Raw genomic sequence first — 20,263 nt, 5'->3', positions numbered from 1 at the left:
CTATAAATTGTTTATCCATTTTTCGTAAAATATAACTTTAAAAAAATTGAAGAAATATTTTTCTTTCAGTTCCAGATGATATTTTGCCTGGGACATTTATGAATAGTTTAGCATCATTATTAATCAGTGATTGCTGTGATCGAAAAGAAGACATATATTCTTGTCTACAATTATCATCTTTACAAAGTATCATGACTTACAACTTTAAAGCTGGATTTGATATGAGGTTTTTTTTGAAATATTTGATTTATTCAATATAATATCACTCGTACGTAATTGCTATTTTTATTTAAAACTTTAGGCTAAATATAAGTAGTAGGGAGCATTGTTTTTCTATAATGATTACAAGACTAAATTTATCCTTTTTTTTCTTATGAAAATAAGTAAAACTAAGTGTTCATAACCTTAGAGGACATGTATACATCGCATGATCTATTAAACTCTATGGAAAAAAAGTATGAACACTTCAGGAATACTGCTCCTTCTTATATTATTATTTTACTTCAGCTATTTTTTCTCTGAGAATGTGTCTGAATTGTGTATGTTTTAAACATCATTTAAGTATAAAATATATTTTATGTTTTGTTTTTCATGCAGAAAATTAACACACATTTTTTTCGGGAAATATATTTTTGTGATTATATGAAATATGCAATGTTTCACCATCTTCATATTTATGTTTCATCAAAGTGATTTTTATTAAATCACATGATTTTGATCTTGACATAGAAATTCAAATTTTTTGATACACTTCAGTTATTTAATATGAAATATTTGGTTATCAAAATTAATTGAAAGTTGTTCTTGGAAAATTCTGTTAAAAATCATAACTTGTAATCAAGTCCATCTAACAAATTTTTTTTACATAATTCAACTTTTTAGCTAGGTAATTGAATTAATAATTGCGAAAGCAAATTTCGTAGTTTTCTGTTAATGCAGGATTATTAGTAAGATAAAGGCAATTGCACAATTAACTAAGTTATTGTTGTTTACCTTAAAGCAGCCATCCTCACTTAATATGCAAATGTGGGAATGTGCTGTCTTTTTCTTAATTATTCCTATTGCTATGGTAACCTATAGTTAACCTTGAGTCAATTTTAAGTTTTTATTTGTATTTCTTAATTTATATTGTACTGCAAGTAATTGTAATTCTAAATATGAATTTAAAATTAGTATTCATTATTGTTTTTTGTACTATTTAAATTATTAAATTCTATTGTATATTATTTTTAAATTTTTTGCAATTTATTTGAAAATGAGTCATCAAAATTTGCTTAAATTCAATTATCAGAGATATTTGTTTTGCTGAGGTATTGTATCCCCTGATCATCTGGTTATTCAAGGTTCTACTTTATCATACCTTATTAAATTTTATATTTTTGGTTTACTTTCTTTTCTGTTTAAATGTAGAATGCATATTGTTAAAAAAGCAGTTAAGGACTATTTTATGAATCAACTCAAGCTTGAAGATTTGCTGATTGGACTTAAAAACACATACTTGTTGTTGGATGAATCATTTAGTCAATTGTTGTGTGAGAAACTATTTCCCTGGGTAAGTATATTAATTAAGAAATGTGCAATAATTAGTTACATTGATTAAAAAGCTATAAATCTATGCAGTGGAGCATAGTACACAAAATAAAAAATGGAGCACCTCAATAACTTTTAACTATCATGCATTAAAATTTGATCTCAATGGTTTGCAGACGTAATGTATCGTAATTAATTAGCTGAGATGATATTTTGAGTTTAGAAATCAGGCGCATTAAGGTTACTTTCTCTGAATGTATCCTACTTTTTTTCTCTTTTTTTACAGATTATTATTCCTCAAAATATAGGGAGAGGGTAGCTGCAATATTGAAAATATGGTTGCTATAGTTTGGTCAGGAGAGTGGTTGAAAGGTTGGAGCTCTTAGAGTTAATTTTTCTTTTTCCCCTTTCACCATACCTCTTGACTTCTTTAAGATAATCACAAATTTTTTGCTCGTAATAATAAAAATTTATTTACCTAAAGATAATAAATTAATAATTTTTTTAAAAATTGTGTTATTTTTTCTTATTTAATTTAATAATGTTCAAAACTTTTTTGAACTAAAAGGTTTATAAGTTTTTAAAAATTTTTTACCTATGTAACTTTAAATCGCAAAATTTAAAGTTTGATTGAAATCACTTGATCAAATAGTTTTTAAATGATAAAAATTTGCTAATACCTCTTTGAATTGGTGAAATACACAAAAAGTTAACACTTAAGGGTTCAAATTGTTTACCTTTTTCCGGACCAAATTGTTATGACGATAAATTTTAGATTGCTGCAATTCCCTCTAATTTGGTTTAAAGAATCCGAATCCATCAAAAAAAGATATGTTTATTTAAGAAAAAGTATATTATTGTCTCTGATATCTTAACTCGGAATATTGTTTGCGCTAAGTAATTGGCAGTTTTTTAAGTTAAACCTTTCCAACCATTAAAATTGCATTTTAGTACTTGGAAATCTGATTGCTAGTTATTAAGGTGTTCTGTTTTTTATTTTCCTTACTGTGCAGTTCATGTAGTTTTATTTCTATGACTTTGAAATTTCAATCTTAGCACAAAATTTATCCTAACTTCTGAGTTATGCATAAGAATAAACTTTCTTCTTTGTCAAATTTTGACTTGAATAAAAATTTTTTTTATTTATCAATGTGTAGTCAATTCATTTGAGAATTTACAGCTCTTAATGCTCATTAGCAATCTTTGAACTTCTAACTCAGAAGACAAACTTTCAATTCTTGCTTCATTTGCGATACACGGAAAGAAATAACATGAAAAACTTAGACAGCAGTTTAACTCTAATCCTTGATATGTTTATGTTGTGGATATTTTAGCCTTGTGGTCAACAGCAGCGGGAACAATATACAAATCCTGATGCCATTATTGAGATTGTAATCTAGATTGCTATTATTACATATATTGTGTTTTATGAGCATATTTGATGTAAAATTTTGACGTAGAGCTGTTAAAAGTACCCAACATTTGACTTTCATGAAAATAAAAAATACTGTGTTGCGTAGTTATAAAATATTCAGAAAAAATTATGTAAAAAACATTGTAAATGGTCAGATCTTAGTTCTAAATAAAAATTTGAATTTTTAAAAGATATTAACTCTGTAATTTTTTTTTTGTTGAAAAAATTAAACCAAGAATTTTGTATTTACAGCTTATTTCAGATTGAATAATTATATATATCAACTTTTCTTTTTGTGTTTTAGATACAATTGCATTCAAATGTGACACTAAAAATCTTGTTAATAAGCTTTTTTTAATATTTTTTTCAGACTTTAATGTGCCAAAATACTCAGCAGTTTGCAAACTGGAGCATATTGAACGAAATATTCTGTAATTCTTTAACTGAAAGTAACTGTGCTAGTTCTTCTTTACTTTCAACTGGGACAGTGATTTTTGTTGATCTGCCTGAAAATGATATACTGGAAAGTAAGTCAATATTTTGTAAATGTAATGCTTTTTAATTATTATATACTTGCATGTGTATTGATTTTTCTTAACCTTTCAACAATTGAGAGCCTAAAGCAAAAGTACTTTTCCTGACGGTATTACTTTTTAGAAAAGCATTGAGAAAAAACCAATTTGCTATGTCGGAAAGCAACCAGATCTTTCTCCATACTCAGTTTAAGATTAACAGATAAAGGGTTAAAGAGAATTGTTCATTGCTGGAAAAGTAGATCTATATGTATTCGTTTTAAAAAGGGTCATCTGTAAAATAATTGGTTTTACACATCAATAATTTCTGCACTTATTAAAATTGAAATTTCATAATTATGAATTTATTGTATTTTAAATTCTGTTGTGTTATTTTGATGTGCATTCTGGAGTTGTTGTTTTAAGACTTGATTGCTCAAGAATTGCTAGAATTTGCTTGGTTCTAACTTCAGATTATTAAAAATAGAGTGCAATAGGGGGAATAATATTTTTTTTTATAGTTTTTTTTAAATCTTAAAGAATTAATCTAATCTGATTTTTATATTTATTCAAACAAAAATTTATATTAATATTACAGCATTTTTAATTTATAAATTACTGAAACTTTAAATAAATTAAATTTTTAAACTAAGCATTTAATTTTTCAGTATTTTCATTTTATAGACTAATTACGAGGATTACGAATTTTTATTTTCTGTAAAAGAATAAAAGTGTTGAAAACTTGAGTGCAAATTCATCATTGTCTTAGCATATGCTGATAAATTTCCACAGTATTTGAGTAATTTTTAATTTCTATTTGGTTACTGTCTGCTTATGATCAATTGTAAAGAGCAAACTAATTAAAAGAATAATGCAAATAAATTTAATATATCATATGTAATAATTTATAAACATGCACTAAAGAGTCTTCTTAATATATATATATGTTCATCATATACAGTAGACTAACTGAAATCTCCATATCTTGGAACCAGAAGTTTTGGGGATTTAGAATATTGTTAATTTTAGATGTTTTTTTAAATTTCTTTTTTTTATGTTTTCAATGTGCATTTTAATTTTTGTCTAAATGGAAAATAAAGTTAACATATTGAAAGAAATTTAAAAAAAAACTTAAGCGTAACTGATAATAATTTATTTGTGATTATTGAATTTTTTGAACATTTTTTCCATTTTCTTTAAATATATTACAAAAAGAAAAATAGGAGACAGATGGGATTATTCACAAATGTGTACATTTTTAAAAACTATTTTTGCTACAGATGGAATATTTGAAAATGTGTTGTATTACATGTTTTCTTTTTAACAATAGAATTTTGTTTTTAAGCTTTAGAATGTTTTTTTTTGTTGGAAATGTAACTTTAACCACCAGTTTTTTTGTTTGCTTTCTCTCTACAATTTATATTGATTTAATCACACATGTTATTTGAGCTAAGGTCGCCATAACTCTGATTTTAACTGCTAATGTAACAAAATAAATTTCCTTACATTTTTATTCTTTTTTTTATTTTTTATTTATAGGAAATGAGTTTTTGCATTTCTTCCAGTTTGAATTTCAGGTATTTAATCATTTATTTCTATAGTGAAACACTTCTTTAAAATTTTTTTATTACTTATTTTTTGTTAATTTACATTTACAATTTTTACTAGTTCTAGTAACTTTTTTTTATAATATTTTTTTATCTTTCTTAATTTAGATTAGCTGGCCTATGAATATAATTGTACATAAATCCTGCATTACGCAATACAGAAATATTAATTCATTTTTACTTGAATTGGATTTTCTCTCATGGTTGCTTGGAAATACATGGGAATCATTAATGTTAGGGGGTGAGTACTATGTTTGTAATTCTTACTAGAGTTTAACTGACTCACATACAGTTATTTAGTAATTATTTCATCTTTTTTTTTATAAATCATTTATACTACCTATCTTTTAGTAATTGAAATATGCTATTTTACTGTAGGAATAAATGTATGCATTGTAACAATTAACTTTCATTTATTAAACTAAGTAAATATGAATGATACTCTGACGGCATATAATGATACACCCAACTCAGAAGAAGGTTGAGCTGGTATTAGCTTTTGAACATACATAAAAGTTGCTGAGAAACTGTTATCTGAAGCAGCCTACTTCTCACTGCCTGCAGTCAGAATTATCTGATTGGACGCTGAGTTTGAGCCTAATAAAGACTGTAAATACAATTAAATCTTTAACTCTGCTATTCTTTTCTATCAGTTTCTTCCTACTGTGCTTAATAACTGTATCCTATGCTAGTAAATATATCATTCTCTGATTCTCTCATCTCTGAATTTACATACATTCACAGCAGAGCATTGTTTCAAAATAATTTTTAGTCTATCTGTAATAAATAGCAGTTCAATAAGATTAAATTCAGGACTCTTTGCTATTGAACGTTTTTATTTTTACTCAAGCAATAGCTACCATATCTCACAATGGTTCCGTGTTGTTCTTTTTGATGGTGCTAAATTCTCGATGTGGTGTAGGTGAATATGAACCATATTTTCTGCGATGGATTTAGAGAGAGAAGAGAAACTGGCCCAACAAAAGAGACTGAGGTTGTGAGTTGGTAAAATCAAATGCTTTGCTATTTTCCTTGGGGAAGGATGTAGTCCTGACCTACCTTTCCATTGAAAAGTTGGCTACTAGCTTTACGGATGAAACTCCGCTCAATTTATTATACAAAGTGTACAGTCTGTCAAATGCTCACCCAGAAGTGACTGACTAGATGAAGATGTCTTCATGCAACAATACATAGATAATGTGAACAAATTTGTGAACGATCAGCACATCTCTGGTGCTGAAGCGAACAACTTAGATATGATTGTTTACCTTCCTTTGTTCTTGTCATTGAAATATTAGATTATTGAAGTCACATTCGAAAATAAGCCGAGAGAAAATTTCTCCTCGGATTTTGTCTCTCAAAGACTGATTGATGCTGAAGCTTTGTTCTGTGATTTCAAAAGTGAACAAAAAAGAAACAAAAAAGATAAATTTCTAGCAGAAAATGTGACATTTTCCCTTAAATTACCTGAAAACATAAACTCAGTGACTTATTTTGTTCATTTTGCAAGCGTAAGAACACACAGTCGAATATTGTTGCAAAAAATAGCTAGTTTTAATTACGGCAAAACAGTTGATTTCATAAGAAACTCTGTAAAAGTTCAAAGGAATAATACAATAAATCCAGTTCATCAGTAGTGCTTTTTTTTATTATTGTGATTGTTTTTTTGTGATTTGTGATAAGTTTATTATTGATTCGGGTACAGCATCTAATATGTCTTAGCATAAAGGATGATTTTCATCATTAAAATCATCATCATCAATTGTTGAAATCATCCACACTCGAAAACGGAGGGATTGGCGAAGTTAAAGGTTAAACTTCAACAGGACTGACAACAACACTAAAAAAATATCTTTTTTGTTCCTGAACTAAATTGTGAACTCAGTTGAGGACTGAGTGAATTATAGTAGCAGCAGGCTTCAGTGTTGTTTTTAAATGTGAAAAAGTTTTTATTGAAGCATTTAGAAAAATTCTTTTTTTTTTGATATCACGATGAAAGTGGACAGTATGTTAGTGAATTTGTGCCATAATATAAAATTGCCTTGCACAATATGAAAGTTATCTCTGACATTGTTGTCTTGGTCTTCCTTCAACTTGAGTCCTCAAACAGATGAGATTATCGGTTACAATGTCCTTCTGTAAAATTTGTGTTCTTATGTCTCTTTGTGCTGACCCGATGCGAAAAGTAAAAAAAAGGATGAATAAACATAAGGTTTTGATTCATACCGAGGTTGTTAACCAACTGAACCCAAAGGCCATTTTTTATGTCTGTTATTGATGATATTTCCTGTTTCATGGAGGTGTGTCTGCTTAAGAGAAAAGGGAATATAAATCAAGAACTTAAATTAATCAAGAGCTAATCTAACTCTTCTGTGTGTAAGTTACAATGTGGTAATGCCCAGGAATATTTATCTAATATAGCAAATTTTGCAGCGGAAAATGGATTTTTAATTGATCCTGTGCCTTCTTATGCGCAATCTTTAAATGGTGTTGCAGAATGAGCGAATAGAACTTGATTGGATAAAGGGTGATAAATATTGTTGGAATCTAATCTCCCAAAGCAGTTTTGGGAAAGAGCAGTTTGTGCTTAAACTTATGTGAGTTGCCGAAAAAGTCTGTTAACAACAGTGGGCCTTTTAATTTGATATGAATATGCTCCAGATTTATCCAACATACGAGGGTTGTAAATTAAATAGTGGCAACTTAACCTTGAAATTCACAGAAGGGTGGGCATGCGCAAATAGGATGTGGGAACGATGAGGTGGCGCTGTTGTCGATGTGTAGAGTGCAAAAAGCAGTCGTTCTGCTCAGAAGGGTAGTTGTTGTGTGGCGTTAAAGTGAGGAGTTTCATTTCCATCGCTCTAAAGCATGTTTTCAAAAGTCTTAATGACGAAAAAAACGAGATACTTGAACCCATCGTGCTACTGTCCAATACGGTAAAGCATTTACCCCACAGGCTTCCACTAATCCTCGTTAGCATTCTGTTGCATTTTTACCACGGGCAACCTCGATTTTAAGCGACGACAGCTATCACCTTTTGAAAACATGCTTTAGAGCAATAGAAACGAAACTCTTCACTTTAACGCCACACGACAACTACCCTTCTAAGCAGAACGACTGTATTTTGCACTCTACACATCGACAACAGCGCCACCTCACCGTTCCCATATCCTATTTGCGCATGCCCACCCTTCTGTGAGTTTCAAGGTTAAGTTGCCACTATTTAATTTACAACCCTCGTAGAAGTGTTTGGTTGTGATGCATTTATTTTTGTACTACCATCTCAAAAAAAAAAAAAAATGGATGAAAAATTTTGTAAAATAATCATCGCAAAATGTTCTTCTGTTTGATATCATTTAATGAATCTTGTTTATAAAAAACGGATTACAGTGCCGCAAAAATGTAAAATCTAACAAAGGTAAGTTGATCTGTGAAAAATATGCGCACGATTCCGATTCTAGTTCCGATTCCGATAGTGTTCTAGTTCGAAAAAGAAAGTAATAACTATCATTCCAAAGTTGATAACACTTCTCTTTCTAATAAGGAAGTTGGCTTTCCTAAACAAAAAAATTATTCTTAAATCTAACGTGGAAAAGAAGCCTGCTGTAAGATACCCCAAAGCTGAGACAATCGCAACACCCGCTCTTTGCGACGCACTGAACTATGATGATTTTGCATCTCTTCCCTCACATAAACAACTTTGGCAACTTTGTATTGGGTAGTTTTTTTTTATAGCTTTTCATAACTTTTAATTATTCAATGCTTCCAACATTATTTCCTTTGTTAAATCTGAAAAAGTGAAGGAAAATTGCTGGCAGAAACAATCATTTTATTATACTTCATCATCATCATCTCATTTTGCTTCTGGAAATTTGTAAGAAGCTGACTCATTATAAGTGGATTCTATTGTAGATTACAGTTTATCTTTTAAATTATACAAATTGCTTGAACTATGGTTTTTGTTTAATTTTTTTCTTATGACTTTTTAATTCTAACTAGTTCTCTTATTACTAGATTTCAGTACTCAAATACGCAAACTGTTCTTTTTTTCACGGCTTAGCTATGTTAATAGTAAATTTTTGTTTTTAAAATTTACAGAAATAATAATTAGTTAATATCTATATTTACTAAAGGTATTGCATAAATCTTTTGACATTTAAGAATTGTTTTTTCCCTTTAGCAAAATCTTCAAACATTCAAGATTCTTCACAATACAGAGCTATCATGCTACAAAGGTACTGTATTGATCTGAATCTTATTTTAAAAATGCTTCTTAAGTTGGTTTTTGTATGTACTATTTTTCCATTATAGTCTTAGAATATAATTTTTATTTAATGCAGTTTGAAAAATATCATATCAAACCAGAGAAAGTTAAAAAAATTTTAATGATAAAATGAGCAAACACTTTTCTAATTTAAAATGCATTTTCAATAAACAAGTAATTATCTGTAGAATACAGTTTGAAGCTTTGTATGTTTGAGTGCAATAAGAAATATAATATCTGTTTTGATCTATGTAAGTTGACTTCAAAATTGTATCATTAGCTATACACTAAAACAATAAGTGATATATACATTTACTATAATGACATAGACTTAATGAATATATAATCTAATCAATAAATAGTCTAAAATAAGTGATAAGAAGAAATTTTTCACTTTCTTCTATTATATAAGTAAAACTATATCGAAACTTATAAAATTAATAGCATTGGAAACTTTTTTTTGTCTCAGTTCTTAATAATGTCAGAACCACATGTTTTCTTTGCTTCTTGCTATTCTAATATTAAATGTTTTGAAAACAGTTAGAATAATTTTGCCTAAATTTTTTTTATTTAATTTAAAACATTTATAAAATTTGAACATGCAATGCAAAATATCAAAAAAGGAAATAAAGCTGAATGCAATTAAATTAATTAATATATAATTAAAAATAACTTTGTTTTTAAAGAACTGCAAACAATTACTTTAAATTTAGACGGAAAGTAAAAAAAGGGTATATTATCAACAGAACACTTGATATTTGTTGCCATTAATATCATTTCAAAGAGATGAATACTTAATTATTTATGCCAAAAAATGTTCAGAGTTTATGACGTATTTTCAGAATTGTCCTTAAAGCATTATTGGATTAATAATTTTTAATCTGAAATGAGAGTTTTATTATGTAGCATAACATATGAAATTGTATAGCTTTTAATAGCAAATTAATCTTTTTAGTAGCATACCATGAATAAAACAAGCAAATAATATCAACTAAATAAGATTTAATTTACAAATAAATTCAGCTACATTATATGTTTTTTCAATTATGTTTTACTTTATTAATGCTTTGAAATAGATTTGTTAACTAATTGGTGTGAAGTGAGTTCTGCTGTAATTATTAAATAATTTGACATTAAATCACCTTTATTTATTTAGGTTGCGTCTCATTTTCTTTTTTGATGTACAAGTTTATAAGTACTTCGTTTTTTTCTGTTGTTTTAAACAAATTTGATATTTATACTCTCATAATCAATTTCAAAGTGGCATTTAAATTATATTTTAATTTATATGTATCGATTAATTTTTATTACAAGTGCAAATAAATTAACTTCATGATCAGTCAGTAAAAGAATTAACTTTTATTGTTCAATTTTATTTTATCCTGTAAATAAAGTACCAGTCTTTTCAATTAAAATTTAAATAAAAAAGCTTCAGTAGATTAAAAGAAATGTTACAACATTGAATTTGGTCATTATAATTTTTGTATTATTCTTGTGTTTTTTACATACATAAAAATTTTTAATTTATAATTTTTTCATAGATTATTTAAGTTTGGTTTCCATTATTTAATGTATAATTTTTCTTTCAGATTTGACATGCATCAGTTCATTTGTGTCTTGCGAAACTGTATACGCCATGATTTGCAAGGACCTGTGTGGGAATTTCTGTTGAAAAGTCTGAGTACTGAAGAATTAAGTATAGATGCTTTAGAAAACATTCACATTCAATATTTAAAGAGTGTATCAACTAGGTAAACAATATTCTATATTTTTTATTATAACAAAGTAGTTGAATATCCGTTCTTTGTAAGGGGTGAAAAAAAAAGAAAGAAAGAATCATTAGATGGATGTTAATCAACACTACAAAATCATTTGCAAAACTGACCGGCATATTCTACCACAACTAATAAAATTTGAACAATTCAAAAATTTATTTTAAAATTTATCTGTTGCCCTTCTTAGTAACTTTACATTATTAGGTGAAGCAAAACATCAGGGGATCTATTCGGGTCTATATGTATGTCAGGTAAGCTATTAATCACGGCCAACTCATGATAATCAAACTGTTCAACTCAAATAATCTCTATATATATTTCTCTTACAAGGCGACAAAAAAAAGCCTCATTACATCTCCCCGAATGGCAACGCTAGAAAATTGACCAATGATTGCTGCTAAAAATGTCACATGCCAAATCTAGCTGAGATGGCTCAACATATAGCACTTTTAAAAACGGAAACTGAAATAACCAGAGAGAGCGTAAGCTAGGCAAAAGTGAGTAGTCTTAGTCGATAGATCTCTATTTTAGTATTTTGTCGAAAGCGCTTTTTTTCACGAATTTATATATTACGAATTTATTTGTTTTACTAGAATTTATTTGCTTAGATTGTTTTGAATTCTTAGAATTTTGTGCATTTGCAATGTACCTAAGTAAGTAGCGAGCGAAGTGAGCTTGGTTTGCGAAGCAAACCATATAAGATTGCATAGCAATTTTCGGGGGTTGGCGAGAGTTAGCGAGCAGGGGCGCAGCCCACTAGTTTTCTCTATTAGTTTTACTCTTTAGTATATAATTTAGGTTTTTATTTAAATCACTAGTGATTTTAAATTATTTTATAAAAGCATGTTTTCGAAAGTTTCTCTGTAAATAAAATAAGCATGTTGCTTAAGATAAATTTAGAGATATCAATTCTGCGACATAGCCCACACGTGTTAGCCATATTGATCCTTGAGCTTTCTTGACGCAATGAATAAGAAATGATTAAGTTTTAAAGAACATACCATTAATTCCATTTTTTATTAAACAGAGCTGTGTACTAACGAAAATCTTTTACATATTTTTTAAATACTTGAAAAAGCATCTGCAGTTTAACTTGTAACAATGCTTAATACTAAACCTACATAAAAGATTTATTTTTCAAAGGACCCTTTCGAACAATCATTGTCCACATTTCAGGGCACACTAGCGCAAACTGTTTCTAAAATGTTGAGGCAGATACAAATCGTTTTAATTTTATTTTTATAGATTATGTAATCCAACTGTTGAATCTTTTTTTATTTACAGTTTAAAAATAATCTGTTTTTGTTTTATAATTAATAAACATTAATAAATACAAAAAATATCACTGCTTTTATGTTGCAGTTAATTGTTTGTAAAACAATTTCTTTTAATGAAAAGGAGAGGAGGAATGTTCAATAGCCAGAAATAGGCATTTTTGTCACAAATGTCAAAATGCAAGGGGTTAGGATTCTAAGGAAGAAAGAATGAGTTAAAGAATTTTTTTTATCTCAAAATTGTATTAGAAATTGAGCTCAACTCTTTTCTTTGTACAATATCTGAGACTTAAAAAAAGCATTTGTACTCTAAGATTTATCATACTGAATCCAAACAGATTGTTACACAACAGAACACTATCGGAATGTTCACTTTAAGAAATCATTCATAATTTTTAACATAATATAAAAGAAAATATGAGTTTTGCATCATTAAGATTAGCTTCATGAAAGTATCAAGTGAATCTCTCATAATATCTGTCATACTGAATCCAAACAGAATGTAACACAACAGAACAGACATAACAGAACAGTTACAAAATTTTCACTTTAAGAAATATTTCATACGTTTTAACCTAGTATAAAAGAAAATATGAGTTGTGCATCTTTAACATTAGCTTCATGAAGGTATCAAGTGAATAGCAAGATTCTTGTAGTGTGCCAGATTTAATACATTGAGTTTTTAATGTAACTAAACTTTATTTAGATTTTCATACTATTTAAATTTTTTGTAATTTTTTTATGCTCTTGTTCAATTTTCGATACATTAAAATAGACAATAAATAAATTTCACAATCTTTTAGCATATTTATTTTAAAATATGATTCAGTTTGACTGCACATATTTTTTTTTAAATAGTTATGTCATATCTCATAAATTTTATGATGGGATAAATTAATTATGACTTTTTATGTTGTTCATGTTGTTTCTTTATTTTTCATTTTGCTTATTCAGGTGTTTTCTAACAAAGGAAACAGAAATTCTTCACGAAATGGTGAAAGTCATGTTACGTATAATCTATAAATTCTGCGTTTGGTCTCTTAATTGTGATTGGGAAATTAACAACCTCACCAAACAATATGAGACTGCTGAATTCAGTGATTTAACTTCAATGACTGAAACCTATAAAAAATATGAAGGAGCATTTTTCGAACGTAAGTGGCATCACAATTTATTTTCTTTTATTTCTTCAAATTTCATTTGTATAAAACGAAAGATACGAATATATATATATATATATATATATATATATATATATATATATATATATATATATATATATATATATATATATATATATATATATATATATATATATATATATATATATATATATAAAGATATATATATATATATACATATATATATATAAAGATATATATATATATATATATATATATATATATATATATATATATATATATATATATATATATATATATATATAATTGGTATTTTGACTCAATTATATATTTAGTATCTCAAACCACTCTGATTAGCTTATTAATAATTTTAAAAGGGTTTTCAAAGTTTTCTTCCATTATTCATTTTGAATATTTATTAATTTTTTTTAAGATTCCATATTACAGAATAAACGCAATTATGTATTCAACAATTATATGTTCAGGATAAGTATGTATTTTTCAAATAGTTAATAACAATGAACAATATAAATGAGAATATTTAATGACATTTCTATTTTTAACTATTTTCATTTAAGTTCATGTAGTAAGTTGTTAGAAATAGCAATGAACAGTAAAAAGGACATTGACAGTGAAGAACAAAAATGATAATGGTTAAAAATGACATGGACTTTAAAAGTGACAGTGTTTATTGTTATCATTCCCGGGGAAGGATTATTTCAAAGTCTTTTTCTTTTTAATGTCGCCAGATGGCATTCTTTATTAAATTTGTATGTATTTGTCTGCTTAATGTCAAAAAACTTTTTTTTTTCTGTCTGAATCTTGATTTCCACGGACCACATTTATTTTAACTACCTGATAAAGGAAGGCACACTTTTAGAAACATGTATTTTTTTTAATTTTAATTTTTGTAGCAATGTAATTAATTTAACAAATCTTTAAAGTGGTATATTTTCGAATTTTAGTTTTCTTTTAGAATTGCTTTAAACTGATATATTTTTAGTACTATTTACACTTATGTGTGTTGAGTTTTTATTTAGTTATAATTTTTCATAGGACAAGATTGCTTCGTAACTTGTTTTAATTAGAAAGAACGAAAACCTGCTCAGATATTAATTAACATATTAAAAATGAGCATTCTAGTGAGTTTCATTTAATTTTTTATGGGCAAATTCTGGTGCTCTAAAAATTCACTATTTTTTTATTTAAAATTTTAATCAGGGCAAAAAATTTTAATGATCTAATAATTTTAATTATTATAAACTAGCTGAATTACTGTTATTTGCATGGGGTGAAAAAGTAAATAATCGATAAATCAGTATTAAATGACTCTTAAATCATACATGAATCTGAAACACATATACCAACATAATAAATGAAGATTTTTTTTCTTCCAATGCCCACCGGGAGAATGACCTAGGTCATACAGGCATCTGAAGGGCAGATTTGTTGACCACTCTTGAATGATAAATGTAGATTGAAACTAAAATAATTACAATTTTATTTATTTGTTGCCCTTTCCTGTGGTTTTACATCATTAGATTGAGCAAAACACAGTTTTAGTAGTTCATCCAATCAAAATAACGATTAACTGTATTAAGTATTATTTGGCATGATAGTCAAAATTTATTACAATAAAGCATTTTTCTCCAGTGCTTATCACTTTCTAGGAGCTGTAAAAATCTCTTTCCACAATATCTATTATAAAATTGTTCAGTATTGATGCAATTTTAATTGGTACCAAATATAATAATATGATACATTGTACTTATATTAATATTTTTACTACTTATTAAAACTACACTAGTAACTATAATACTAGTAATGCCTATTACCAAATTTAATTAATCATTATTGGCAATATTTTACATTTCATTTAAGGAAACTACTACAATTTCTTCATTAATTTTGCTTTTTGGTACATAGATTATTTTTTAAATTTGTTCTGCACCTATTACCAAAATTAATTGAGTATCTTTGATGTCAATCACAATGATCATTTCTTACATTTTTCTTAAACAAAATAGATACCATACATTTCTCCATTAATTTTTATTTTTAGTACATAACTTTTTTTTTATTTCAGTTCCTGTTGATTTTATTTTATTTAGTTTTATACAATTGTATAATTTTTGTGCAAGTTTGCTGATATTTTGTGCAATTACTCACAGTTAAAGGTGTTTTTCAATAGCTGTCATCATATAAAATGAAGGTTTTTTGCAAATAAATAATAATTTTCTATTTTTTGTAAGTGTTGTGAGTTTGTAACCAATGTTCATGATTCTTGTGTCAAGTTTTGCCAAAAGTTAGTCTATGGGCTCTATGCTTATCATAAAAATGGTGCTAAAAGTTGATATGTAGAACACCAGTTTTGTAAAAATGAAAATATTGTGATTTAATTTTCTAATATTTTGGTACATTCTTAAATACTGGATTTTTGGATTCAGTATTTTCCGCTAGTGTTGAGAATTATTGTTTTAAATGCTAAGTTAATTCGATGCTAACATTGTAAAAAATAATAAAACCTACTGAACCCAACATATCCTCTGGTTGATGTGCCCTGCTCGTCAGAGCTGCCCAACCTCAAAGTCTAAGAACCCAACATATTAAGTTTGTCTTTCAAGATTATTTAATGTTTAAACATATTTGTAGATTATTTAATTGACTTGAAATGACAAATATTTAATTTTCTAATCATTAATATAATGAATTTTTCCCATCTTATGCAGAGCTGCCCAACCTCAAAGTCTAAGAACCCAACATATTAAGTTTGTCTTTCAAGATTATTTAATGTTTAAACATATTTGTAGATTATTTAATTGACTTGAAATGACAAATATTTAATTTTCTAATCATTAATATAATGAATTTTTCCCATCTTATGCACTATTTTCATGGATTTCAGTGTGGCTTCAAAGCTACAGAAAGGTAGTTATCAAATATTTTTATAATTAATCCTGATTCATCCTCCCCCCCCCCAATCCTTAGTCCCCTTTGAATGTGTGTTTTTTAGTGTTTAATTAAATTCATTTCCTTTTACCCTTACCCTTTGGAGACTCTATGTTCTGATATTTAGCAAATAAACTATAGTTATTGAATTTATATTTTCATTATTTTAAACTATGTTGAATAAAATTTAATGTAATTTAAATAACGATTTATGATAAGGCAGTTGGTAAGTAAAAATTTAAATATGTTTTCTTAATCAAGTCATAAATCTTCCTTACATGCCTATTTTTTAACATAGAATATAAGCTTTTTCTTTTCTCATTTGAATCTAAGACAAGAGTAAATTAGAATTTCAAAATCAGCAGTCTAACTGCAGTAGATATTTATAACGCAAATCTTGAAACCTGTGGCTTTGCCTTTTATGGAATTTTGTGTTGTATAGATGATTTCTCTTATTTTTAAAATTACCTACTAATTATGGCAATATTAGTCTGAGACAAATGAGTTAATCTTAGATTTCTTTAAATTTTATATCCGTCGTTGAACAGCCAAACGAGTTTTTAGGTTCATGACTACTAATGTTGAGCTTCGTAACCTTGTAATTTTGAACCAATCTAGAGGATAAGGAAACTCCTGGATCAGTACCCCCAGAGCTTTGATTTGTTATGGGAACATGGAGGACTTTGCGACTCGACAGATTTAACGTGCGTCAGTCACCATTTACTACACAGGTAATTTTTGCCCTGCAGGGATCGAACCCACGACCTCTTGAACACGGGCCCATGTGCCCTACCAACCAGGCTTTCCCGGCCCAAAATTCTTTAAAGTCATTTTTAGATACAAATGCTTAAAAGTGCAAAATATGCACTTAGGGATTCATTATCGATAGAAAAAATTTAAATTTTCTGCTGCCTTAGAACTATTAGCAAATAAATTAATCACTTTTGCATAGCTTTTGAAATTTTAACTAATAATAAAACAAGTAATGTAAAAAGTCAATATTTTTTACTTATTAGTTATAGACATTTATTAACTGCAAATTTCATTGTTTAAACTCACGAAGTTAGTGTGGTTTATCGAGAATTGCTTTATGTAGTTTTTCTACTTTAAAAAGAAACACTCGAGGCCCTGCTATAAAGTAGGACCTCGAGTTAAAACCATTATTTTTTTATGCTTTTTTATTGACTGTGGATTGTTTTGACTTATGTTTCGGCATTAGTGTGGTTACAAGTAATGAAGAAAGCTGCCTTAATCAAGTAATAATAAAATTTAAAAAACTGCTTTTTTGAAGTATGAAAAAGAGAAAATAATTATATATTTACCAGATTTAAGACAAAAAATACTGACCACATCACTTTCAAAAGATGAGTGAGAGATTTTCAGTTGTGATATAAATTTATTGGGAAAGTTATGTGCCTACGTTTCATGTTGTTTAAGATCTAATGAAAATAAAATTATTTTCACTTTTTCAGTCTAATTAAGAAACATAGTTTTTAAAATTTTTATTTTATATTATTAAAATTTTCATTTTAGTCTCGTATTTGTTAGTATGTTTGTGTCAGTAAATGGTCAAAATCCCGATTTACAATAAATTGGTAATAAATTTTGCTTGTACGAGTTAGGAATCAATTTGAATTTCTATTGGCATTTCGCACAGAGCTCCACAGAAAAAATTTGAGCATTCTATAATTAATCAATAAGTGATCAAAGTTTTGATTGACAGTATAAACTATCGTCGGCAATAATGCAAAAATTATGCTTTTAGTATTCAGGAAAGATTAAATCTTTCATTATCATCCAACTCAGAGCTCTACTTAAAATCGTAAAGTAAGTATTCTAGCTTTTCAGAAATGCATTAAAATTTAGATTGACAATAAATCATTTTTCCTGACATTAGGACAATATATCTACTTGCAACTTCTTAAAAACAATTGAGCTCTTTATTCTCTACTTAAATTTGAGTTCTATAATTAATTGGAAGATTGACGAAATTTTAATTAACAATAGGTTTGCTGTGTCCTCATAAATTCTGCTTGTAATAATCAGTAAACGATTGACTCTTGCATGGTCATCAGATACGGATTTTAAGTAAAAATCTGGGTTCTCTAGTTTGTTGGAAAGTGGATGAAAATTCGATTGCGAAATTCCATCATCGTAGACAGGAGAGTGATTTTATAAATATGAAGTAAAAACAAAACAATTTTTTCCCAATAAATTTCATATTTTAATTACTAAAATTTTGTAGATTAAGTCAAGCATGCGTAAAAAAATAGAGCTAATTCTCTTACTATTAAATTTTGATTAATGAACTAAGAATTTGAACTTTGCTTGCGAAACAATTGAAGAATGAAATTCAGAAAATTTTCTTACGTATGCAAGTGTTAATGAATTTTTCTTCCTACGTATCTAATTATGAAATATAATTAATGGATGTATACCTGCAAAGTCAATGTCTCTTATAGATAAATACTGTAAATTTGTTTTACTTTCTTTTTCTAGGTCTGATAAAAATGACAGTGACTCGTAAATATGGAGTAACGAATGATGATGGATTCAAAAGGTTTCTTGAAATAATTTTAGAAAGTCGAAGGAAATGTTTATGAGTTAAGTAGTGGAAGCAGATTGCGATTTTAATTATAACATTTGCAACTTTCTCTTCAAGTGAAGGGTTATACTTGCTAAATTTTCAATTCTTGTAGATATTTGTACAGAAATAAAGCATTATATTACTATTTTGAATTTGTTGTCATATGATTTTTTTTCTTTTAATTTTTTTGCTGATCCTAATTTTTGCTGATTTTGTAATGTTTATTTTATTATTATATTTATGCTGTCAGTTAATTTTTAGTATGGAGAAAATAATATATGAATTTCATTATAAGTTTAAGACATCAAAGGGGGAAAAAGGTATCACAATAATAAACAATAATACAATATCACAATAATTTACTCCCCCTTCCTCTAAACTACTAGTGTCTCTAAAGTTCACTCCCTGAAATTAGCTAGGGTAAATTCAGCGTGGAAGCACCCACCAGAATCATGATTTGTATGCCGCCAAATGCCCGGATTATCCCTGCAGTGCACTTGTCCTAAATTTGCTCAAACAGCTTTGTCAAGACTTAGGACCGGCCATATAAAGTGTTTAACTTTCAGAGCGAAAGAAAAGACTTATGCCTATTGTCATTGCTCGGCCATCGCTTCTCCATCTCATCCTTTGGATTGCATTGGTGCCTCTGTGAGGCAACAGATGAGTGATGGAGAGACTGTCTATGACTTGCTGATGCGACATGATCTTCTGAACTTGGTCTAGGGCTCTAGACCAAGGGGATAAGCAATAACAAACAACAACACAATAATAAACCATTTCACATTTATTTTGAATCTTTGAAGACCGTTTCTAATGCAAAGTGTTTCACTACAAGACTGACAAATTTACAGGATGTAGAAGGGACACAGAGACGATTTGGAATTAAATTGCAATGAAACGTCAAAAATGTAGTTGCGAGCTATGGTGCAAAGAATTAAAGAAAAAGAATAGAAACAAATATACATTAATAGGACAGAAAACATTTTACTGAAAAGTTGTACTACAGAAGGCTCATAACTAGGACTGGACTATAAATCGATATATCGCGACATATCGATTTAACGCCTATATCGGCAAACCGATACAGCAACTTTCATTCCAAGCGATGCATCAGAAATCTGATTTAAGCCGTCGAGTGAAGAAGACGATATAACGATATAGCGATACACGCAAGGACTTTCTCTTACGTTCCGATGCCAACTCGCGCTG

The 20,263-nt window shown here is 28.0% G+C and overlaps 1 protein-coding gene across 3 annotated transcripts in view; it reads left to right on the top strand.

Moving 5' to 3' along the window:
- Positions 1-19,206, top strand: part of LOC107455755 (uncharacterized) — a 37,745-nt gene extending 18,539 nt beyond the window's left edge. For 2 of the 3 annotated variants that reach the window (XM_016073453.4, XM_016073445.4), the window contains exons 17-25: positions 70-226; positions 1,411-1,552; positions 3,315-3,471; positions 4,996-5,033; positions 5,172-5,304; positions 9,244-9,298; positions 10,917-11,078; positions 13,331-13,530; positions 18,967-19,206. In XM_016073453.4, the coding sequence (XP_015928939.3) occupies positions 70-226; positions 1,411-1,552; positions 3,315-3,471; positions 4,996-5,033; positions 5,172-5,304; positions 9,244-9,298; positions 10,917-11,078; positions 13,331-13,530; positions 18,967-19,070 (1,148 nt within the window). In that variant the 3' untranslated portion in view covers positions 19,071-19,206. Of the gene's footprint in view, positions 1-69; positions 227-1,410; positions 1,553-3,314; positions 3,472-4,995; positions 5,034-5,171; positions 5,305-9,243; positions 9,299-10,916; positions 11,079-13,330; positions 13,531-16,423; positions 16,447-18,966 lie in introns of all 3 variants that reach the window. The other variant, XM_071181255.2, reaches the window with a different exon arrangement.
- The last annotated feature ends 1,057 nt before the right edge of the window (positions 19,207-20,263 follow it).

This window comes from Parasteatoda tepidariorum, chromosome 3 (genome assembly GCF_982258835.1).
Source record: "Parasteatoda tepidariorum strain Cologne lab strain chromosome 3, Ptep-v5.0, whole genome shotgun sequence".
Taxonomy (NCBI): domain Eukaryota; kingdom Metazoa; phylum Arthropoda; class Arachnida; order Araneae; family Theridiidae; genus Parasteatoda; species Parasteatoda tepidariorum.
Note: the sequence above shows the minus strand (reverse complement) of the source record. Positions and strands in the feature narration are given on the sequence as shown.